This window comes from Hoplias malabaricus, chromosome 11 (genome assembly GCF_029633855.1).
Source record: "Hoplias malabaricus isolate fHopMal1 chromosome 11, fHopMal1.hap1, whole genome shotgun sequence".
NCBI classification, from domain to species: Eukaryota; Metazoa; Chordata; class Actinopteri; order Characiformes; family Erythrinidae; genus Hoplias; species Hoplias malabaricus.
Genome location: NC_089810.1, coordinates 3,149,328 through 3,174,690, shown reverse-complemented (window position 1 = coordinate 3,174,690; position 25,363 = coordinate 3,149,328). Strand labels below are relative to the sequence as shown.

General features: G+C 42.1%; 1 protein-coding gene across 1 annotated transcript in view; it reads right to left on the bottom strand.

Moving 5' to 3' along the window:
• LOC136709952 (C-type lectin domain family 4 member F-like) overlaps positions 1-25,363 on the bottom strand; it is a 41,008-nt gene that overhangs the window by 642 nt on the left and 15,003 nt on the right. Inside the window, exons 4-6 of the mRNA XM_066685557.1 lie at positions 4,375-4,600; positions 1,432-1,565; positions 1,244-1,350 (exon numbers count right to left, since the gene is read on the bottom strand). Coding sequence (XP_066541654.1) covers positions 1,244-1,350; positions 1,432-1,565; positions 4,375-4,600 — 467 coding nt within the window. The remainder of the gene's footprint in view (positions 1-1,243; positions 1,351-1,431; positions 1,566-4,374; positions 4,601-25,363) is intronic.

The following is a 25,363-nucleotide window of genomic DNA, read 5'->3' as shown; positions in this document are numbered from 1 at the left end:
ATTAGTGTCTCATCAGTGTTTAACCCTCACCTCTTTACATCAGCTTCTCTCTAAACCTGGAGTCCACACCTTCATCGTTTCATGTGATCGATATGGGACCTGCTCCAAACATTTATCAAGTGTCTGCTCTGTCCTTATTTGAGCTGTGTGACATGTTTTAAATGTTCATTATAGAAGTCAGAGATTGCTGGAGCCAGCAGACAGAGGAATGAAGAGGAGAGATTTAAGGGAGGAGGAGGGAGGCGTTGGACGACCTGGAACAGAGTGTGAGGATGAAGGAGGGATGAAGGAGCGAAGGCCTGGGTAGAGCCTGCTTTGCTGAAGGAGAATTTCTCTGACCACTCCATCAGGGCTATGACTTTGTGATGAACCCAGCTTTGAAAACAACTGTAAACGTAAAACTGACCTGAACTAAACATCTTGTTCCATGAAACAGCAGGTAGAATGTAATGGAAGGTGGAGGATTAATAAAACACTACACAGGAGGGAGGAGGAACACCAGCCTTCACACTCCAACTACACCATGGCACCTTGTAGAAGTTGGAATCTGCTGATTTGAGGTGAACATTTCTATATCTCACTTTAGTTCGTCCGCTCGAGACAATAACACAGTAGCAGAGGTGTGGTGAGTGTGTGTTGTTGTAATGTCAGGTTTATTCTTTCAGCCTCTTCACAGAGTAAACAGAGTCACGTGGAGTAACACTCCCCAATCACACAGATAGAGAAAGACTAATGTTTTATGGCAGAGTATCATTTATACACCACCTCAGCAGATCATTTCAGTGAAAATACGCGAGAGGAAGTGCTATAATGTGCCTCTGAATTTTGTCTCTCTTTTTTTAATCCTGTTGTTTCTGATCTTGACCTCTGTCCGTTTGTGGACTGTTCCTCTTGTCTTGTGTAGGACACTGTATTTCTTTCTGTTGTTTGATCTTTCACCTGTCTTTGCTCTGTTCTTTTGGATTTTGACCTTGAACAGTTTGATGGTGTTTGTTGCTATAATCTCATTAAACCCATTTTATTGTACTCGAGTCTACAAGCGTCTCCATTCTGTTCCCGTCTGACAACAGCAAACCCTTCAACAATCTGTAACTGGGTAAATTTACATAACAATTCAAAACATTCAGGTGTTTTTTAGTGAATGAGGTCTGTTCTTTGTTGGTTTTATTTCGTTTTTATTTTTTACTTAAATCTGTGTATGACTGGATAAATGGAGCTAATGCAGTTGGTTAAATTTACTTACGCAGTGGTCAGTGCTGAGCCGTCCACCCACTTCCACTGGTTCTCACTCTCACTGTCAGTCAGACCAATCCAAGGTTGTTTACTGCCCACCTTTCTTGTGAGGTATTCCTGTCAGTGTGAAAATGCTTAAAGAACAGTCTCTGTCTCTTAATATTTCTCTCTCTCTCTCTCTCTCTCTCACTCACACACCTGTTCTTCTTTGCTGTTTATGATGACCAGATCTCCTCCATTGTCTTCACAGTCGTCCCTGCTCTCATTCCAGGTCTTCATGTCAGTAGAGATGTAGTATGCAGAGGTGTCAAAAAACACCCAACTCTGCCTTTCTGTGAACACACAAACACACACGAAGTTCAAGAGGTTTTTTTTATCATTTCAGCTATGAACGAGTACAGACTGAAACCAGATGATGTTCCTCCAGGACCACGATGCAGCACAGATCATGAGCACAGACAAATACACATAGGACAGACCGTGTGGTTCTGACCATTAACCAGTGCACAGTACTGAGAAATATAGAGTGAGGTAGAGTGTAGAAAGATGTGTCATGATATGACAAAATATCAGCAGCAGGTCATTTTAGGAGGAAAGTATGTGCAGGAATTCTAGAGAGTTCCAAAAATGTTGGGACATTCTGAAAAATGTGATTAAACACAAAATGCAATGATGTGCAAATAATATAAACCTACATTAAATTTAAAACAGTACAAAGACAACATTGTAAATATTCAAACTGAGAAAGTTTGTGTTTAGAAAAATATTTTCTCATTCTGAATCACTGCCAGTAACAGTTTCCACTCTGTGAGCGTTTGGGAACTGAGGAGACCAGTGGCTGTAGTTTTGAAAGTGAATTTTTCTGATTCTTGCCTGTTACAGGATTTCAGCTGCTCCACAGCTCAGGGCTCTGTTACAGTGTTAAATGAGCTCAGGGCTCTGTTACAGTGTTAAATGAGCTCAGGGCTCTGTTACTGTGTTAAATGAGCTCAGGGCTCTGTTACAGTGTTAAATGAGCTCAGAGCTCTGTTACAGTGTTAAATGAGCTCAGGGCTCTGTTACAGTGTTAAATGAGCTCAGGGCTCTGTTACAGTGTTCAATGAGCTCGGGGCTCTGTTACAGTGTTAAATGAGCTCAGGGCTCTGTTACAGTGTTAAATGAGCTCAGGGCTCTGTTACAGTGTTAAATGAGCTCAGGGCTCTGTTACAGTGTTAAATGAGCTCAGGGCTCTGTTACAGTGTTAAATGAGCTCAGGCCCAGAGAAGGAGGTGTTTCTGGGTCATGTTTATATCTGTTTAGTAACTGCTTTTTTTTTTTTTTTTAGTTTTTTTTTTTTTATTTGAACACAATTGTGTTTACAGAGTGGATTTATGAAGTGTTTCTGAGCCCATGCTGTGATTCCACTACAGAATCCTTCCTGTGTTTAATTCAGTGCCGTCTGAGGGCCCAAAGACCACAGCCAGATACTGGTTTTGGGCCTTGGCCCTTGCATATGTCGCTATAATAACATTCATTCATTGTCTGTAACCCTTATCCAGTTCAGGGCGGCGGTGGGTCCGGAGCCTATCCAGTATCACTGGGCACAACCTTGAACACACCCTGGAGTGGGCACCAGTGCTTCACAGGGAGACATTCACTCACACCTATTGACACTTTTGAGTCTCCAATCCACCTACTAACGTGTGTTTTTGGCAATGTGTGAAGTAGTTAGTGTAAGACATTAGAGTAATGGGTATGGTTCCCTTTTTGGGTCTTTTGTGTGTGTGTGTGTGTGTGTGTGTGTGTGTGTGTACGTACAATAATAATGCCTTGTGTTCAGAAATAAAATACACAACCCCTGAATCACTGAATCTTCCAGTGTGTGGTGTAGCTGTGTGTTGTGTCCTGAACTGTGTGCCCTTCTGTAAAATACCAGCTACACAGAGAGATTCTCTGAAGGTTTTGATGATATTATCTTCTGTAGATGAGGAGTTCCCCAAGACAGTTACTATTTAAAGTTGAGAAACGTTATTGTAGAATAATTTCACTTGTTTGTCCACAGTCTTTCACAGCACAGTGAAGCCCTCCACAGCTTTATTTCTGAAAGACTCAGACTCTCTCAGACGCTCTTTTAAACCCAGGAATGTCACTTATATTTGACCAATTAACCTCTTTATTGTAGCATTATCAATCTGTACCAGTTATAGTTTAATTAAATATATGGTTTAAATGATTCACACCTCCACACATTCTGTTTATATTTACATTTAGCTCAGAGTCCCAACTTTTCTGTAAATGGTGTGGTAATATTTTCATTTCCAACATCTGTGGATTCGTTTCTTTTAAACCAGACAAATCTTTGTACATCTTCTGTGTTTCCATACTCTCAGTCTTTACTGCTTTATAGAAAATGTTTACATTCAGGAAAACTACTACATTCAGAAAGAAGCTACAGTGGAAGAACACAACAGAATATTCTTCTTAAATAATCAGGGTGTGATCACCACATTCACACTGTTTTAAAGCTTTAGAAAATACTGATGAATTCCAAAGTATTCAGAACACTGTTCTCTGAGAAATCTAACAGAATATGTTACCATTTACATTGTAGGGCATGTATTAGCCAACACTGGCTGCTGACAAGCTTTTAGCAAAGTGTAAAAGTTCATTGTCCATCACTGGCAACAACCACATGAACAAAAACAGCTCTGTACACAGCACTTTACCTTACGTTACAGGAACTGAAACACTGACACCACCAAAACTTGTTCTCACTGCTCAAGTTTTTAACACTGCGTGTGTAATTCAGTCTTATCTGATGCCTGTAATTACAGCACACATCTACACATTTCATAGTTTACATTAATACACAGTTTTATTGCTGAAATGATGATTGTATATTGTAGGTATAGTGTAAATTATGTGTTTATATTTAATTTGTAACTCTTGTGTATTTAATACTGGAAGGGACTGCACAGCTAAGCGTTTCACCTTTACACCTGGGTTAATGTGATGTGACAATTAACCTGATTTGATTTAATTGCTGGTAACATTCAGAAAAAAGATTTGGTTTTAGTTTGAAATGCATTTGAATGTAGCTCCACATCCAGAAATCAGTTATTTAAGGAGTCAAACATTTTAAATCTAAGGATATTTCCTCACCAAGGTTTGTGAACACACTGCTCTTTAACTGGTCTCTCTCCTTCATCAGGTTGGTGTTACTGGTCTGTAGCTGGTCTCTCTCCTTCATCAGGTTGGTGTTACTGGTCTGTAGCTGGTCTCTCTTCATCATCAGGTTGGTGTTACTGGTCTGTAGCTGGTCTCTCTCCTTCATCAGGTTGGTGTTACTGGTCTGTAGTTGGTCTCTCTGTAAATTCAGGTTGTTAAACTTGATCCACAGCACTGTGATTGCTATCAGCAGGAGAACGCACAGCAGCCCCAGACCCACCACAGCCAGTCTGTACAGTCTGCTCCGTCTACACTCTAGAACAGAAATTCACTGTAAATATGTGATACATTTCAGTGAGTTAATTAATCTTTATATTCTAAATTGAAAAGATGAATGTCACGTGTAATATTCTAAAACAGTGGTTCTCAAACTTTTCAGACCAAGTACCACCTGTGAATCCTATGAATGTTTTGCTTGAATATTTGTAAATTTCATTACACAAAGTTGTTCTAAAATAATTACTAAGAATGATGAGAATACTAATAACTACAGGCCTGAACTGCAATTATACATTCATGAGATCACATACAGTTTTGGGGAAATAAGCACTGAGAGAGAAATAAAAACAAGAAGAGAGGGCAGTTTAATATGTGCTTTAACAGACTATAGGTGAAAACAGTGCGGCGCTTGGAGCAGGTCACAGTGGCCCTCGGTGCTGGTATCAGTAGGTGAAGGAGGCACAGTGCTGTTAAACAGTGGGTGAAGATCGGCCACACTGATTTACTTCAGTTAAGGGTTCCCTCTATTTTACACTCTTAAAAATAAAGGTGCTACAAAATGTCCTATGAACGATGCCATAGAAGAACCTCTTCTGTTTCTATTAAGGACAGTTTTTGCTGATGTGTTTGAATGGGAAAAGAACCTTAAGATCTAGTGTTGTATTAAACATTTAAAAGGTTATTCAAACTCACATTTAAAAAAAATGTTCCTGTAGAAGTAGTTCTTCTGGGCTCAGGAATATTTCACTGTTTGTGTCTCGATTTGTTTTTCTCGTTTCCACTTTGCCCTTTTTGTAATAAACATCAAATCACTCACATCTGTCTCTAGCCTTTTCTTATGTTCAGTAATAAATGGTTGAACTGCCCCAGCCCTTCACTCACAGACTGAACTACCATTTATTCATAGCCCATGTTTTATTTTTTTTAACACAAACAGATTTTATTAAAGAGGCGTATCACCTCTTGCTGCTTCACATTCCACCAGTGGAACAGTTACCACAGCTTGAGAACCAGTGTTCTAGAATAAATGCTGGGAAATGTTTCATTTTATTTTATTTTTTATTTCCAAAAATGATTTAGCACAATTATAAAAATGCAGTAGAGCCTTAACCTCACCTTTGTCCTGAGGATTTACTGAACTGAGGTTCCGTTGGTTTCCTCTGGTCATCTGATCCTCATTCACAGGGTCCCTGCATTTGGATCCTGATCTTTGTTCTAGAAAAATATTTGAATTTTCATAAACATCCTCCGTTATCTCCATTCTGTTCTAATAACTCTGATAACTCCAGAAGTGACTCTGCTGGTGCTGCTTATCTGCTTGTACTGCTGCTGGTGATAGGAAATCACTGCAGATTGCTCAACTGACACTAAAAAAGTCTAAAAAGATGGTGTTAGATAGTGTTGCCTCCCACAGGGTGGGACTATGTTTTTAGGAGCACAAATCCATATTCACAGCTGGGATTTATGGGTCTGTGTTGTGGTCTCAGTCTGATGAGTCATGGGTTCCTTTGCATATGTGAAATGATCTTATCATCCTGTGACTACATGGTCTGAGGAGACTTACGAGGCACTGCAGGGCTCCTTCTACAGACTGGCCGGCACTCTATGAGCCACATGGAGAGGACATCGACAGGCTCACAGTGTACATTACAGATGACATCAACTTCTTTGTGGACTCCAAACTCCCAACCAGGACTGTTAAATGTTACCCAAACAACAAGCCATGGGTAAAAAAAAAAGATATTAAAGCTCTCCTTAACAACAAGAAGAGGGCCTTCAGAGTTGGAGACAGGGAGGACTTGAGAATGATCCAGAGGGAACTGAAGACAAATATCAGGGAGGCTAAGAACAAATATAAGAGGAAGCTGCAGTGGAACCTCCAGCAGAACAATGTGAGGGAGGTCTGGAATGGAATGAGGACCATCACCGGGTTCAGGTCCAGCAACAACAGAGGAGTAGAGGGCAGCATGGACAGGGCTAATGAGATAAATCTGTTCTTTAACAGATTTGATACTGCACCCTCTGACCTCCCCCATCCTGACTCCTCTGCTGCCAGTCCTCAGCAGCCCACTCCACTCCCCCTCCCTCCCCCCTCCTAATAACCCACCTCACACCTCCACCACCGGTCATCTCTACAGTGAGTCTCACTGCTGACCAGGTGAGAAGACCACTGAAGAGGCTCCACACAAACAAGGCTGCAAGCCCTGATGGTGTCCGCCCCAGGGTGCTTAAAGCCTGTGCCACACAGCTTTGTGAAGTACTGCACTTATGTTGTCAACATAAGCCTGAGTCTACAGAGGGTCCCTGTTATGTGGAAGACGTCCTGCATTGTTTCTGTTCCAGAAGACACCGTGACCCATTGACGTCAAGGACTGCAGGCTGATGTCCCATGTGATGAAGACCAAGGAGAGGCTCGTCCTGGATCAGCTCAGGCCCATGGTCCAGCTATTTCTGGACCCTCTCCAGTTTGCCTACCGGCCCTGCCGGGGAGTTAAGGATGCCATCATCTACCTGCTCAACAGAGTCTACACTCACCTGGACAAACCAGCCAGCACTGTGAAGGTCAGGATTTTTGACTTCTCCAGTCCATTCAACACCATTCAGTCTGCTCTTCTGGGTGATAAGCGGAGAGCGATGCAAGTAGATGCCCCCCTCAGGTCCTGGATTGTTGACTACTTGATTGGCATAATATTGTATTATGGCTGTAATGTGTGGGCACAATGAGCCCAAACCTGTGTCTATATCAGCTCCCTATTATTAGCATATAAATAATTATTTCAAGAATGTCTTGGGTCTAAAACCGGGGCCTATTTCCACAAACCATGGAAGGAACCAAGACTCATAACAAGGAACCCATCCTCCTCAGTTCAACACTGGAGTGCACAACACACAACACAGACATTTGAATGAACTGAAGAGATGATGAGTTATAGTGATGTGAAGGTAAAATATTAGTGATAAAAGTGTGTGAGGGAGCAGGAGGTGATCAGTGATTCTATGGGAGAATAAAAGCTTATTTTTTTAAATTGAAGATTTAATTCCAGTTAAATCAAAAATGGAATTATAATCGTGTTTAAAACGACCTTTTGTATGGAGCCACCAAGTTCTTCACATTCTATGTGTGTGTAATTTGGTTAAGAATTGTGGTTTAACACGGTTTTGTCTGAATGATATCACTCTGTGTTAACATCTAATCTTTTATAATGCAAAAGCATGGTTCTGAATTCTTAGAAATTCATTCAACAGGAATCTTCCTTAAGTCTTTGTCTTGTCAAGTGCCGTAAATAGTATGTGATGTCACTATTAAGGGAGGTTCTAGTCTGAAAGAACATCCAATCTGAGGCAAGAGATGTTTCAATCCTCAATCCCTGAGCATCAATCAGGCCTTCAAGGCAGGATTCCTGAAACCTGGTTAAAAACTAGCGGCACAGAAACTTCAGGCAGTCAGTAGTAGATTTCAGACAGAACCAACCCAGAAAAGAGAAGGAAAATGTACAGAGAGAAGGAAAGAAGATGGGTGGAATGAAGGGGAAATTTTGATTTACCCAAAGGTGAATCTGTTTCCAGTCAGGAAGCTCAGCTAAGAGAGATCTTTATTTCTATTAATATTAGAAAGCTATAGTTTAAATCCAGCAAAGCTCACTGCCACAAACAGAGCACGACGGAGACCTCTGACCTCTGAGTCCTGAACTGTGTAACGAGCTGCATCAGGCCCCAGTCTGCGGCCCAGGACAGACGAACATGCCCGTGGCACTCAAAAGGAAGCTGATCAGTGACGAAGGAGAATCCCAGATGCCCCTCAGAATGCCACCTGCTCAGACGGATTGGTCGATGTGTCCAAGGCTGTGTCTCTGACCAAAGCCCCATGGCAGAAGAGGAACACTGCACTGCTACGAGGCCCGTGTCTATGAGAAGCACCAGAAAGCCCTGTGTGTCAGTGATGTTCTGCAAGCCATATCCACTCTTCTATATGGACACATACAGTCACATGGTTTCATTTCTTTCATTGCTCAGGAGATTGGTGCTGAATGCATTGCTGGATAAACATAGCCTTTCTAGAGTTTAGGGTAATTATCAAAGAGAAATTCCCTCATATATTAATCTCCCTGCTCCCTCATGTATCGCTGTAATCCATTTCATTAAATGAATGTATAATCAATATTCATTATTTGATATTACAGTTAATAAACCAGTTGTGTGATAAAACAGTCCTTAGTTATTGGTGTGTGCACTTTTCTTGTACTGAATTATTGCTTTTAGTTCAGATTCAATTCAGAGTCACTCAGTGGGTCACAGCAGAGAAAGAAAGGGAAGATGTGAGGGAGGGTCCTACTACTCTCAGTGCTACAGTGAAGAAAACAATACAGGACACACTAGACAACCTTGAGGAGATATTCCATACTCTTTTACATAAATTCAGAAGGTGTGTGTTCAAAATTAATCAACAGTACTTGAACTGTCAGGAGTGGGGAAAAAAACCTGTCAAAAGGAGACAGTGATTCACACTGACTTCTCTGAACACCGCACATGCAAAAACAGCACAGAGATTCAAGTTTTCCACTTGGCTCTTGGCACCAAGTTACTCTGCACACTGGTGTCTTGTACATGGGTGGTGAATAAAATCCCATCTGCTCACCCTCTGAACACAAAAGTCCCCCAGCGATATGGGAACCCGTGCTGGATAATCTGAAGCCCCATATCCACAGGTATGTGTTCTACATTTTTGAGCAATGGACCATGTCCCAGGGGCCCTCTGATGAACACTAGATGTCAGTGTTTCACCACACAGCACTTCTCTTTCAACACCAAAATGTGCAGATGGAAATTGCTTGGGGAAGTGAAGATCTCATTGGGAAGTGGTGTGTGCTTAAATATGACAATGACCTTTATCCAGGGACCATTCCGAATACAGATGAAGCATATGCCCAAGTAAAATGCACCGTGCTGCTGCCCGCTGGTTCTTCTGACCTGCAAAAGATGACATCTTGTGGTACATCTTTGATAAAGTGCATGAAATCATTCAAGAACCAAAGCCTGTGAGAAATCCAGATGGACGTATGAAAGCGCCTCTCCCAGTCACTGCCATGATGTTCTTGAAGATTCTGGGGATGTCAATGTTTTTTGGGAAATAATTTTTCAGGACATTCTCAATCACATTAAATGTCTAAAGGGGAATGTTTGCCTTTTAGAACAATTCCTCACATTTCATTATTATTATTGGGTGCAGTGAGAATGACATGCTCTTTTAATAAAAAAAAAAACATTATTGATTTGTGGACTATAGAGAAATAAGTTTATTTCAAAATCTGAAAGAAATTGATGTGTTGAAGTGTTGAGGCCATTGACCTGTTGAATTCTTCTGAATGAAGAGTAAAATTAAAACAAAGTATTAAATCACATACTTCCTATTGATTGTCTCCAAAGAAAGGACATTATAGCAGTAGGAAAACATTAGATTTAAAACAGGTATCACATGTATCACTACTCCAGTGTTGTACATAATGTCTGTGATGCAAGAATGCCTCTCATGTCTGGAAAAAAAAGTAAAATATTTTATGCCTCAGGTGTGAAAAATGTTTCTTGATCATGTCATGGATAAAAATCATAAATTTTAAAATAAATACATTTATTCTTGATGTAAATTTTGAAAATTGTGAAGTAGAAATGGCCCCCATTTCATAGAATGTCTCAGCAGCATTAACTGAGTTGTTGAATGGTGTGGCATTGAAGTAAATTCTGACCCAGAAAAACAGAGCAAGTGCCCTGCACTGAAACAAAGACTAACACATTAAAACAAGTGTTAATCACAGACCCAGATTTGGATGAAGTGGTTACAGTAGATGAATGAATGAACACATGACTGAATTAAAGCACACTACACTCTCAGAAACAAGGCACTGTACAGGCTCATTGTTGTTCACTGTAGGAACAGTGTAAGTTTTCCCTCAGAGCTACAGCAGTGGTCTTAAGCACTGTTCGAGTTCCGTAAAAGTGCAATACATTTTCTTATTCAGATGGAAAGGTAAACATTTGAATGTAATTACAGAACTACTTTGATTAGAAAAACTAAGGGAACAAATCCAGGAGTTACACTAGGATTTTTAGGATTTTTAGGAGTATAAAGGAGAGAAGGCCTGGACACAGTCATATAGAACGCTACAAGGGAGGGAGGAGGGACACCAGCCACATCACGTCATTGCACATGGAAGACGTTGGAAGCATGTGTTTTGTGGGATGCTTGGACAAAGGAAGCTAATGCAGTCACTTTAATTTACTGACGCAGTGGTCAGTGCTGAGCCGTGCACCCACTTCCACTAGCTCTCCTTCTCTCTGTCGGTCAGACCAATCCAGGCTCGTATATGGCCCATCGTACTTGTGAGGTATTCCTGTGTGATAGAAAAATCTGAAAATACTTAAAGAACCTCAGCTGGTAACACACACAAACCTAAATATGATTATTCTGAATTACTTCAATTACTAAGACATTGTAAAAAACACATAAATTGTTTACTTTAAGAAAAAAAAAAAAAAAAAAACCACAACCTTCATTTCTACAAACCGGATTCCAAAAAGTTGGGACACTAAACAAATTGTGAATAAAATCTGAATGCAATGATGTGGAGATGCCAACATCTAATATTTTATTCAGAATAGAACACAAATCACAGATCAAAAGTTTAAACTGAGAGAATGTATCATTTTAAGGGAAAAATATGTTGTTTCAAAATTTCATGGCGTCAACAAATCCCCAAAAAGTTGGGACAAGGCCATTTTTTACCACTGTGTGGCATCCCCCCTTTTTCTTACAACACTCTACAGACGTCTGTGGACAGAGGAGACCAGTTTCTCAAGTTTAGAAATAGGAATGCTCTCCCATTCATGTCTAATACAGGCCTCTAACTGTTCAATCGTCTTTGGCCTTCTTTGTCGCACCTTCCTCTTTATGATGCTCCAAATGTTCTCTATAGGTGAAAGATCTGGACCGCAGGCTGCCATTTCAGTCCCCGGATCCTTCTCCTACATAGCCATGATGTTGTGATTGCTCCAGAATGTGGTCTGGCATTATCTTGTTGAAAAATGCAGGGTCTTCCCTGAAACAGATGACGTCTAGATGGGAGCATATATTGTTCTAGAACCTGAACATATTTCTCTGCATTAATGGTGCCTTTCCAGACATGCAAGCTGCCCATGCCACAAGCACTCATGCAACCCCACACCGTCAGTGATGCAGGCTTCTGAACGGAGCGTTGATAATAACTTGGGTTATCCTTGTCCTCTCTGGTCCGGATGACATGGCGTCCCAGTGTTCCATAAAGAACTTCAAATCGTGACCCATCTGACCACAGAATAGTCTTCCATTTTGCCACACTCCATTTTAAAAGACCCCTGGCCCAGTGCAAACGTCTGAGCTTGTGGAGCTTGCTTAGAAATGGCTTCCTCTTTGCACTGTAGAGTTTCAGCTGGCGACGGCGGCTGGCACGGTGGATTGTGTTCACTGACAATGCTTTCTGGAAGTATTCCTGAGCTCATTCTATTATTTCCTTGACAGTGGATTTCCTGTTTGAGGTGCAGTGACGTTTAAGGGCCCGGAGATCACGAGCCTCCAGTAGAGTTTTACGGCCTTGACCCTTACGCACAGCAATTGTTCCAGATTCTCTGAATCTTTTAATGATGTTATGCACGGTTGATGATGATAACTTAAAAGTCTTTGCTATTTTACGCTGGGTAACACCATTCTCGTATCGCTGCACTATCTTTCTGCGCAACAATGGTGGAATTGGTGATCCTCTTACCATCTTGGCTTCAGAGAGACACTGACACTCTGTGAAGCTCTTTTTATACCCAATCATGTTGTCAATTGACTTAATTAGTGTTAATTGATCTTCCAGCTGTTCGTTATATGCTCAATTTCCTTTTTCCAGCCACTTATTGCTACTTGTCCCAACTTTTTTGGGATTTGTTGACACTGTGAAATTTTGAATCCACATATTTTTCCTTTAAAATGTTACATTTACTCAGATTAAACCTTTGATCTGTCATCTATGTTCTATTACGAATAAAATATTGACATTTGCCATCTCCACATCATTGCATTCAGTTTTTATTCACAATTTGTTTAGTGTCCCAACATTTCTGGAATCCGGTTTGTACTATGCACTGAGCAGGATTAACGCAGACAAGGCTGCTGGCCCAGATGGCGTTCCCGTACGTGTGCTGAAAGCATGTTCGAAGCAGCTCACTGGAGTTTTTACGGACATCTTCAATATGTCTCTCGCCCAGGCAGCTGTTCCAACTTGCTTCAAAACCACATCCATCATACCTGTACCAAAACACTCCAACCCAACATGTCTGAATGACTATTGCCCTGTAGCACTTACACCCATCATTATGAAGTGCTTTTACTGACTGGTCCTGGCTCAACCAAAGGTCTGTCTTCCACCTACACTGGACTCACATCAGTTTGCATACCGCAATAATAGAAGCACAGAGGATGCCGTTTCCATTGCACTACATACTGTGGTCTCACATCTGGATAATAACAACACATACGCTAGAATGTTGTTTGTTGATTTTAGCTCAGCATTTAACACGATAATCCCAGCCTAGTTAGTCACTAAACTTGGAGATCTGGGCATTGACTCCTCTCTCTATTATTGGATTAAAAGTTTCTTGACCAACAGGCCTCAGCATGTTAGGTCAGGCCATACCTACTCCTCCACCATCACACTCAACACTGGCGTGCCCCAGGGCTGTGTACTAAGCCCATTTCTCTACTCCCTCTTCACTCATGACTGCAAGACTGTTCATGTTTCAAACTCTATGAACAAGTTCGCTGACAACACAACAGTGATTGGCCTCATCAGCAACAATGATGAGACAGCCTACAGAGAGGATGTAGAACATCTAGTCACATGGTGTGCTGACAATAACCTGCTTCTTAACACCAACAAAACGAAGGAAATCATCATAGATTTCAGGAGGGAGAAAGGTAGCATGCACGACTCTATCAGCGGGATGGCTGTTGAACAGGTCACCAGCTTCAAGTTCTTGGGAACACACATATCGGAGGATCTTTCCTGGACCTCCAACACTTCCAGGCTGGTCAAGAAGGCTCACCAGCGCCTCTTTTTTCTGAGGATGCTAAAGAAACAACATCTGTCTCTAGCCATTCTGGTGAACTTCTATCGCTGTGTGATTGAGAGTATCCTGTCCAGCTGTATCACAGTCTGGTTTGGGAACTGCAGAGTTGCTGACCGTAAGTCACTACAGAGAGTGGTGAATACGACCCAGAAAAATTACAGGGACCTCACTTCCATCAGTTGAGGACGTACGGAAGAAACGCTGTCTTTGAGCCTGCAGCATTCTTAAAGATTCCTCACACCCTGCTCATAGTTTGTTTGTCATCTTGCCTTCTGGCAGGCGCTCTAGGAGCCTCCGGACCAGGACAAGTAGACTGACGAACAGCTTCTTCCCCAGAGCTGTCTCCTTACTGAATTCTGTCCACCGATAACACACACTCATCCGTAATCTGGTCATAGACTGCACTACATTCTCTGTATACTATTTTCACACTGTACATAATTGTATATTATATTGGGTTACACATATTCTGCACATTCAATTAATGTAAACATATCCAACCCTCCTTTGGTAACCCAACCTGTAAATTAGTTATCTGTATATCATGTTTATAGTATTTATATATCCATTGTATATCATGCATTATAGCATTTTCTACTCCATCTGCACATCATGTCTTTCTCGCCAAACTATATTTAGTATGTTATAATATATATATTTTATATATGTACATTCAGCACTTACTGCGCTCTGGTTAGATGCTAAAGTATAGTTCGTTGCCTTGTACTTGTACATGTGTAGTGACAACAAAGTTGAATCTAATCTAATCTAATCTAATCCCCCTGGAAGAGCTGAAAGAAAGAAGTGGCTAGAGAGAGAGATCTGGGTTTCTTTACTCTGACAAGAAGCTTTGAGTAATAGAGCTCAATAAACCTTCAATTATATTCCCAGTTAGCACAGCCAGCCACACACTATCCAGAACAAATACTACTGCTTTTATGGTTAATGAACATAGGTGACCGTATTAACTATAATATGTTTAATTTAAGTGCTTGTGTGTATGTATTAAATATATATTAAATATGTTAAAGTCTCCCATTCCTTCTGTGTTTGGGGTGTATTTTGACTGCTATGATGACCCCCTGCTAGAACACAAGCACAGAACCTTTCCCTCATGCTCAGGGAGAACCTGAGAGCAGTAAGTTTGGTCTTGACTGTCCTTGCTCAAGGTGGGTTTTTTTCACTCAAAGTATATCGCCTCCCAGGAAACATTTTTCCCTTTGTGAAAACACTGTTCGTTGTGTGCCCGGGTCAGCTCTTCTCTGGGCGGTGATGTTACGTTGGCGGTGTACCACACCCCAAACGCCCAAGGCTAACACTGTGCACGACCACTGTATCAATACATCGACTACGCCACCCCTATATTATGGGAAAGGGGACCCCTTGCTAGGCCACTCAACCGAATGAGTGTGAGGGCCAGACAATTACACACGTGTATCACTCAGGATGCCAAGTATCAATACAAATTTTATTTCAGTTAAATAAATAAAATTAATACACTAAGAGGAAAAACACTTAATACTGTAGGTACTCTTAAAAGGCTTTATGAGGTTTAAGCTGATACATATAGACAACAAGTAACATATCACAGGCCAATAAGATGTGGCCAAGGAAGTGCCCAACCCACAGAGCCCTTTGAATTGCACACTAGGCATGCAGTCAATAACACCACCACACATAACCAATATCATACCACGGTCACCAAAAGCAAGATGACAGCACCACAATAAACCACCTCCAAAAAGAGCACAACCAGAGCACCTGGGGTGACCCACCCCTTGACCACAAAACAAAGAAAGAAAACTAAAAACAACAAGAAGCACCTTCCTGGGTGCAACTACATAAAAACGGCCTATGATATGCTATCACAAAACGTTACAGCTAGCAGCATTAAGGCCTAAACCCCAAAACAGTATTAATAAAACCTTTTAATTTGTAAAATAGTAACAAGTGGCTCAGCTAAAACAATGTCGACATATGTAAAAAAACAAAATACACAGGGGAGAGAAAAACAGTGGCCCGCAGCACTTCTGGCTGCAGCCCCACTCTATAAAATAAATAACAAAACATCATTCAGTATATTAAAATACACAATCACAAACATATCCAACAGTGTCAGTACGTCACCATATTAATAAATCTACACATTCATGCATATAAACCCATATCCTATCACCATGGTACCCCAATTTTAAGTGACATACCGAGTAAAAAGACACTGCTCTTGTCAATATGATTGATATACCAACGTTCTGTTGACACAAAATGTCTCAGTAGGCGGCAGTCAAGCAACACGAACGCCTCCGACCTGCATGATACATAGACACTAATAAAACAAATGAACAACGGTAGGGAGCACAATAAACCTAAGTGGCATACAAGCGGCATTAGCCCAGCACCCGTTAGCCGCTGCTAATGTCACTGCACACCAACCTGCACCGAAGTAGTCACATTCACCCACAGCTTAAGAAACTCTCACCGGATAGGCCCCATTTCCCAACAGCTGCATTCAGCGTGAGCAATAATAACCAGCGACCTACCGTTGATTCAGCTACCTGCGTTTCTCTAGTTCTCAAGCGATTGGCTCCAGGCACCAGCACACGTACACAGACCAAGTTCTCCTAGTAGCGGCTGCAGCGCACCAGACAACTCCCGCCGTCCCGTTGTTTAGACAATGTGGAAGTGAACTAACTTAGGTGCGCTCCCTTTTATCTTCCCCTAGGGATCACATGCTCCCTACCTGGGTTCCACCCACTCTTTAGTGGGTGTGTCCCTATAAGACCACTACTTGTCTTTAAAAGCTGCAAGAGTCCATGTTTTTCTATACAGAACTATTAGGCATTTAGCCATGCCACAGTTGCCTGATGTGGTTTTTCCTCACACTGAATTATTTTCTCCACTGGTGTGTTTTAAATTGGATTTGACACCATAGATCAGCCTGCATCTCTTAAATGTTGTGTTGTGGTGTTGTGCGCATGCGCGAAAAGTGCGTGCAGCCTTTACGGTAGCTCCCGTTTGTGTATTCGTTTTTTCTTTTTAATTATAGTTTTATCTTAATAGTATCTATTTATTTTTACAAGGTAACTTCGAAGTTTTGCCCTCTCGAATCATGCTAGTAGAGAGAGTTTTGGTCAGTTTTTTTGCTGTGAAAGTTCTACTTTCATGGTGCACCGCGGCGCAGGAGCATGGTCCCTTTGTTTACACCCGGGATCAGCTGATCGCGCTGAAGCCGGCCGGCATGGAGATCAGGGCCGCGAACTTCCCAGACGAGCTCTGGAGACGGACGCACAGGGGATGTAGAGGAGGAACGAACCAGCGCTCGGGGAAATCGAGGGCAAAAAGACGGAGGCTTATGGAGAAAAAGGGATATAAGCCGCGTCTTCCCACCGTCGTCATGGGCCACGTTAGATCGCTGGCTAATAAGATGGACGAGCTAACAGCGTTAGCCATGAGTCAGAAGGAGTATTGTCAGTGTAGTTTAATGTGCTTCTCGGAGACATGGCTACACCAGGACATTCCAGATGATAATGTTTCAATCGCTGGCTTTCAGACTGTTCGGGCCGACCGGAACCGCACCGAGAGCGGTAAGCGTAAAGGGGGAGGGCTGGCTGTGTTGGTTAACAACCGCTGGTGCTCTCCTGGTCACATTACCATCAAGGAGCGTATCTGTTGTCCGGACATTGAGCTGTTGGCTGTTGGACTCCGGCCATATTATTTGCCGAGGGAATTTTCCCATGTTGTTGTGGTCGCTGTGTACATCCCCCCCTCTGCCAACCCGACGTCGGCGTGTGACGTCATTCACTCCACCATAGCGCGTCTCCAAACTCAACACCCGACTGCCTTCATTGCCATATCAGGTGACTTTAACCATGTCACTATGGCCAGGACATTACCAAACTTCACTCAGTATGTGGACTGTCCTACCAGAGAGGAGAGAACATTGGACCTGCTGTATGCAAATGTTACGGAGGCATACAGCTGCTCCCCCCTCCCCCCTCTGGGTGGATCTGACCATAACTTGGTCAACCTTAGTTCAAAGTATGTGCCTCAGGTGAAGAGTCAGCCTGTGACCATGAGGACAGTGAGGAGATGGTCAGAGGAGACTTCTGAAGTGCTGCAGGACTGCTTTGAGACCACAGACTGGACAGCACTCTATGAGCCTCATGGAGAGGACATTGACGGGCTCACAGAGTGCATCACAGATTACATCAACTTCTGTGTAGAATCCACTGTCCCAACCAGGACTGTTAAATATTACCCAAACAACAAGCCGTGGGTAACAAAAGACATTAAAGCACTCCTCAACAAGAAGAAGAGGGCTTTCAGAGCTGGAGACCGGGAGGAGGTGAGAACGATTCAGAGGGAACTGTAGAGAACCATCAGGGAGGCTAAGGAAAGATACAGAAGGAAGCTGAAGTGGAAACTCCAGCAGAACAACATGAGGGAGGTCTGGAGTGGTATGAGGACCATCTCTGGCTTCAGGTCCAGCAACAACAGGGGAGTAGAGGGCAGTGTGGACAGGGCCAACGAGTTAAATTTGTTTTTTAACAGATTTGACACTGTGAGCCCTGATCTCCTCCTCCCTGACTCCTCTGCTGTCGGGCCCCAACAGCCCACTCCACTCCCCCTCCCTCCCCTTCCTGATAGCCTCCCCCCCTCCTGTGATAGTCCACGTCACACCTCCTCTCCTCCCCCACCAGGGACCTCTACAGTGAATCTCACAGCTGACCAGGTGAGAAGACAGCTACAGAGACTCCACACGAACAAGGCTGCAGGCCCTGATGGTGTTCCCCCCAGGGTGCTTAAAGCCTGTGCCACCCAACTTTGTGGAGTCCTGCAGCATGTCTTCAACATGAGCCTGAGTCTCCAGAGGGTCCCGTTGATGTGGAAGACGTCCTGCATTGTTCCTGTGCCAAAGACTCCGCGGCCCAGTGATATCAAGGACTACAGGCCGGTGGCACTGACGTCCCACATCATGAAGACCATGGAGAGACTTGTCCTGGATCACCTCCGGCCCATGGTCCAGCCACTTCTAGACCCCCTCCAGTTCGCCTACCAGCCTCGTCTGGGGGTTGAGGATGCCATCATCTACCTGCTGAACCGAGCGTATGCTCACCTGGATAAGCCAGGCGGCACTGTGAGGGTCATGTTTTTTGACTTCTCCAGTGCGTTTAACACCATTCAGCCTGCTCTTCTGGGTGACAAGATGAACGTGATGCAGGTAGACGCCCCCCTCGTGTCCTGGATTGTTGACTACCTGACTGGCAGACCACAGTATGTACGTCTGCAGCACTGTGTGTCAGACAGAGTGGTCAGCAATACTGGAGCCCCGCAGGGAACTGTCCTCTCTCCCTTCCTCTTCACCCTCTACACCACTGATTTCAACTACTGCACAGAGACTTGCCACCTCCAGAAGTTTTCTGATGACTCTGCACTAGTTGGATGTATCAGCAGGGGCGATGAGGATGAGTACAGGGAGACGGTGAACGACTTTGTTGCGTGGTGTGAGCTGAACCATATGCAGCTCAACGTGACAAAGGAGCTGGTGGTGGACCTGAGGAGGGACAAAACGCCGGTGACCCCTGTGTCCATCAGGGGGGTCAGTGTGGACATTGTGGAGGACTATAAATATCTGGGCATATACATTGACAATAAAGTGGACTGGGCTAAGAACACTGACGCCCTTTACAAGAAGGGCCAAAGTCGTCTCTATTTTCTGAGGCGTCTGAGGTCCTTCAACATCTGCAGAACTATGCTGAGGATTTTTTATGAGTCAGTTGTGGCCAGTGCCATCCTATATGCTGTTGCATGTTGGGGCAGCGGGCTGAGGGTGGCAGATGCCAACAGACTTAATAAACTGATCTGTAGAGCCAGTGAGGTTGTGGGTGTAGAGCTGGACTCGCTGACGGCAGTGTCTGAGAGGAGGATGCTGTCTAAACTGCAGGCTATTATGGATAATGGCTCCCACCCTCTTTATCACATGGTAATGAGACACAGGAGCACGTTCAGTGCAAGACTCATTCAGCCAAAATGCACTACAGAGCGCCACAGGAGGTCATTCCTACCAGTGGCTACCAGACTTTATAACTCCACACTTAAAGCACGACACCTTTCACATGTACAGTAATAACAATAGAACAATTTTTTTTAATTATGAGTGTAACAACTCAAATGTGCAATACTCTTACTGCTGTATACAGTATATCCGTATTTATTATTATAGATGTGTACATATTGTAAATTTTCTTTTGTGTTAAAATTTTTTATTAGAGTGTTTATTCTTTTACAACTGGTTGCTACTGTAATAATTGCAATTTCCCCCTGGGATCAATAAAGTATTTCTGATTCTGATTCTGATTCTGAAATATCTCCATTCCCACTGCAACACTGAACTGGATGTTATGTGTGGATAATAAAAATTTAAATGTTGTATATTAATGGACATTTGGTGTATTTAGTCTATATTTTTAGAAGGATGTCCTTGGTCACAATGTGTCAAAATATTAATATTATTTGATAAATACTTATGTGATAAATATCAAGATTGATCAATAAAGAAAACCTCATCATGATAACATTTTTGGCCATATTGCCCAACTCTAATCCAAGCCTTACATCACCAAACGAAATGCGGCCACTGGATTCTAGAGCAGTGGAGGGTGTTCTCTGGAGTGAATAATCACTCTTCTCTGTCTGGCGTTCTGATGGAGAGGTTTTGGAAGTTGCCAGGAGAATGGCACTTGGTCTGACTGCATTATGCCAAGTGTAAAACTTGGTGGAGAGAGCTTATGGCGTGGGGTTGTTTTTGAGGAGTTGGGCTCGACCCCCTAGTTCCAGTCAAAGTAATTCTTAATGCCTCAGCACACCAGGGGATTCTGGACAATTTCATAGTCCCAACGTTGTGGGAACAGTTTGTGGATGGCCCTCCTCGTTTCTAACATGACTGTGCACCAGTGCACAAAGCAAGGTTCATAAAGACATGGATGAGTGTGTTTGGTGTGGAAGACCTTGACCTGATAGCCAGACCTCATCCAACATCAGTGTCTGACCTCACACTTGTTTCTGAAAGAATGATCAAAAATTCCCATAAACACACTCCTAAACCTTGTGGAAACCCTGCCCAGGAGAGTTGAAGTTTTTATAACTGTAAAGGGTGAGAGACCTCATTAAACCCTCTGGATGAAGAATGGGATGTAACTCAAGTTCATATGCATTCGAAGGCACACAAGTGAAAACTTTTGGAAATACAGTGGAGGTATTGAAGTTGTACATTTAAGGGTAGCACAACAGTGACATTTTCTGAGAGTGGTGTTAAATCTCCTCTGTGTCACCAGGGGGCGATCAAACTCAGAGAGCTGCAGTTTCAGATATCTGATACATGACAGTTCAGTATGTACTGTACATTCCAAACACTACAATATATTCTTAAAAGGGGGGCCTTTCAAGAGATTTAAGTAAATGTGTTGATTCAATTTAGAACCATTGCTACTTTCTATAAAAATTGTTCTATAAACATTGAACATTTCTGTATCTCACTTTAGTCCATCCGCTCAAGGCAAAAACACAGTAGCAGATGTGTGGGGAGTGTCTGTTGTTGTAATTTAAAAAATTATAAAAAAGGTTTTTTGTTTCAGTCTCTTCTTAGTCTTTTTATAATTGTGCTCTTAGAGTAAACAGAGTCACGTGGAGTAGCACTCCCCAATAACACAGATTGAGAAAGACTAATATTTTATGGTGTTCTCTGTGTCCGCGTGGGTTTCCTCCGGGTTTCCTCCCACAGTCCAAAAACACATGTTGGTAGGTGGAGTGGTGACTCAAATGTGTCCGCAGGTGTGAGTGTGTGAGTGAATGTGTGTGTTGCCCTGTGAAGGACTGGAATGATTCCAGGTAGGCTCTGGACCCACTGCGACCCTGAACTGGATAAGGGTTACAGATAATGAATGAATGAATGAATAACATTTTATGGCAGAGTATCATTTATATTGAAGGTGTAGTGGAGTATGGATCAAATCAAATGAAGAAATAAAGAAATGGAAAGTTCTGAATAAAGACTCTCCACTCTGAATAAGGATTTCTTGGGAGAGGACCCCACATTCCACAGACTGCGTGTGTGCAAAGACCCTGCAGTCCCCCCCCCCCCCCCCCACACACACACACACCTAAGGCCTACATCAAAGGACGCCTGGCCACTGCCCCTTCCTCTCTTCAGAAACCGGAAGATAACAAGCCAGTTTATGATGCTTTTAGACCAAAAGAAGAACAAACAAAGTGGTGAAAACCGGAGTTAAAAGGACTCTTTATGGCTGTGGCGCCTAAACGGAGAAACGTTATCTCGTGTGAAAATCAACAGATGGCAGCGCTGACTTAACTCGAGTTGACCTCCTGGTAACCCATCCGCACAGGACGAACAGCATGGACCAACAGCGACACCAAGTGGACGTTTGCGAAATCGTGTTTCGCCCTACTGACCCCTAAAATGCACACCGAGTGCAACGAGTGTTCAGGAACATTGTTTTATGCAAATATGTATTAATATCAGCCCCTTTTGTTGACCTCAGATGAACGTCTACCAACCAATGAAGTGATGTGTATTACTGTTTCAATCATGAAAGAAAGTTTCTGTCTCTAATTGAGAAAACAAATTAATATCTTCTAATATAATATTGTAGTGGGATGTAATCATAAAGTACCCAAGATATATATATACGTAGATGTTTGATATTCATAATCCAGGACACACATTATGCTATACCACAAGTATGTATAAGTAATTTTTATGTCATTCAATTTTGTGTATATGTGTATCTTTTCTCTCTCTCTCTGAAACGTGAAACAAGTCACGTGAGCCTCAGACCCAGGATCCAATCAAAGGAAGGATACCTCCCAGTTAGGCGTGACCACTCCACCTCTGAAAAGAGTGTGCCCGGATCACGCCGGTCTCTTGTTCTCTTCTGCTCTTCTCTCGCGCTCTTCTCTCTTGCCTTACTCTCTGATTTCCGACCTAGGTCGCTCTGACCTACTCTCTCTAACTTCCGAACTTTCTTCAAGCGAAGCTCTTCCTCTTCCTTAAGTCGACGAAACAAAGACTCTAAAGGACCTCACTCAGCTTCCAAGAGACATCTTGCGCCAGCTAAAGTGTGAAAGAAAAATTACCAGTAACATCAAGTAACTCCGAATAATCCTTTGTTCTTTTTATAGTGTTTATGTTTTATCGCCTAATCTAAGTTTAATCTCACGACTTATCAAAGCAGGTGATATCACCCCTAAGATTAGTTGATAGCGGATACATTAGCATTATAAGCTGACTTCTGAGGGCACCGCTTCTGAAACTCGAGTAAAGGACGGAACAACTCTGAGACGCCCCCCCCCCCCACTCAGGGGAAAGACCAGCCAGGCCTGCAGTCCTCCGTGAAGGGAACTCTCGACTCACGTCACCAAGGCCAAGAGTGTCTGACTCAACTTGGAAGGAATCCCCTTTCCAGCGAGCCTACCTTCAACGACGCGGGGAGGACAAGAAGCAAAAACCCGGAGCACGGAGGTTAAAACAGCGGGACCCGACGACTCGGTGAAAACGGCAAGAGTAAGCAAGCAAACTTCACTCACTTTTCAGAAGCTGGTGCCTAATTAAGTCTCTTGATAAATTTATACATTAATTAAAACCTCAGTTAGCAACACATTAGTCACAAGTCATATTGCCTAGTTTATCTTTAAATTTGAATCGGCTTCACCTGCGTTGATGCTGTGAGATTTTGAGATTATGCTATGTTAAGTAAATATTCTTCTTCTTTTTAATAAATATTTCCATTATTTAAAATCACAGTGTGTGGAGTCTGTTCATTAAAAGTCTGAAGATCCTGAAGAACTCCTGTAGCTAGGCCATTATTCATTCTCAAACTACTTGTTAATGTTTTAATTACTTAAGTCAATTATAATTTTGTAATTATTATCATTAGTCAAATATCAGTAATCATAAGAGTTTCAATAAGGTCAAATGCTACAAACCCAATATATAAATATATATAATATATATATTTATATATATCACGGTGTATACACAACATACACTACAAAGGATATTAAAATGAAGTAGAATTTTATGCTTTCCTTCTGTTTTCTTTGCTATCAGTCACTCTATGGTCCCTTACTCATTCATTTAGTCCTTCCTGGTTAGAAAAAGAGGGGTTATCCTGGTCCTAAGTCAACAAAGATACTTGCCGAAACATGTTTTATATGAAAAAAAAAAAATGATTGTACAATAGGTAATTGAGAGAATGTAAATATACTCATATAGTCATTATTGCTGATACTCATTTAGACTACTTTTACTTATAGGCTACTGTAAGAAATTTTTTCAATTTAGGATTAATTTTCAGTTGTGTGTCGGCATATAAGAGACTATATGACAATTATGAAAAAAAAGCTTGGCAACAGTTTGACTCATGCAGTATTAAGACAATATACATTTTAGGTTTATAATTCCATTAAGAGTTGTAAAAGGTGTTTAGTATTTGAGTTAGTTCTGATTAAGCTGGAATTAATTGAAAGTTTAGTATAGTGATTTTTTGCTGGTTTCAGGTGATCAAATGCATTAATTACTTAGTAAAGGGTATTTATTAGTGTGAATTTGCATTGCATAATAAGTTTGACTTCTCTGAAGTTGGCAAATTATAATCAGGGGTAATTTCTGTTGATACAGTGGCTATAAACATATGAAAAGGAGGGTGAAAAATGTATTAAGTGTAAGCTGGTAAAAAATAATAATTAGTATTGCTTTATAATCAGGGGATATATTAAACCAGTATCATGCTGAAAATGGGCACTAACGTTTCAAAAGGGGTTACTCCTGTGGAGACCATGGCCAGTAGAGGGGACATTCAACCCAGATGTAATTAAAACTATGGTGGTACTTGTGGCCACATACAAATCAGGGCAGAAAAAAAGGGAAGCTGAGAAAAGCGGAGAAAAGCACAGGGAAAACAAGACAAATAGAGCTTAGCATTCTCCAGTTATTTGAACAAGAGAGTCAGAAACTGATAAAGGCTGCAAAACAAAAGAGGGAGAAAGGTGCAGAAGCAATAGGTCACCGTACTAAGGTAATACAAAAAAAAAAAGCAGAAATAAATGTACCTTTTTCACACGTGGACTCGGTTAAGACACCCCCACCTTATGAGAAGAAAGCAAAAACTGACAAAATCTATCCTCATCTGCCAGTGATCAGTCAAGGAGGTAGCTATCACATCCGAGATGAGGATGACTACGTAAGAAAGCCAAAACGCACTGGAGGCACAAATGAAAGAGTTGCAGGTATATAAGGAATAATTGAGAAATGAAGACACTAAAAAATCTGAAAGACCATATACATTACGCCCAAGAAAAGGGAAAACATTTGAAAAGATATGTCCAGTGATCATCTGTGGACAGAATTTGGAGTACAAGCCTTGGCAGAATACTGATGTGTCAGATATCATGGAAAAGTTGCCTACTCTGCAAGATGGAGCACATCCGTGGATTTTTAAATTGGAAGAGCTTCTGGTGGGAACTCAGCCTGCAACACGAGACATAA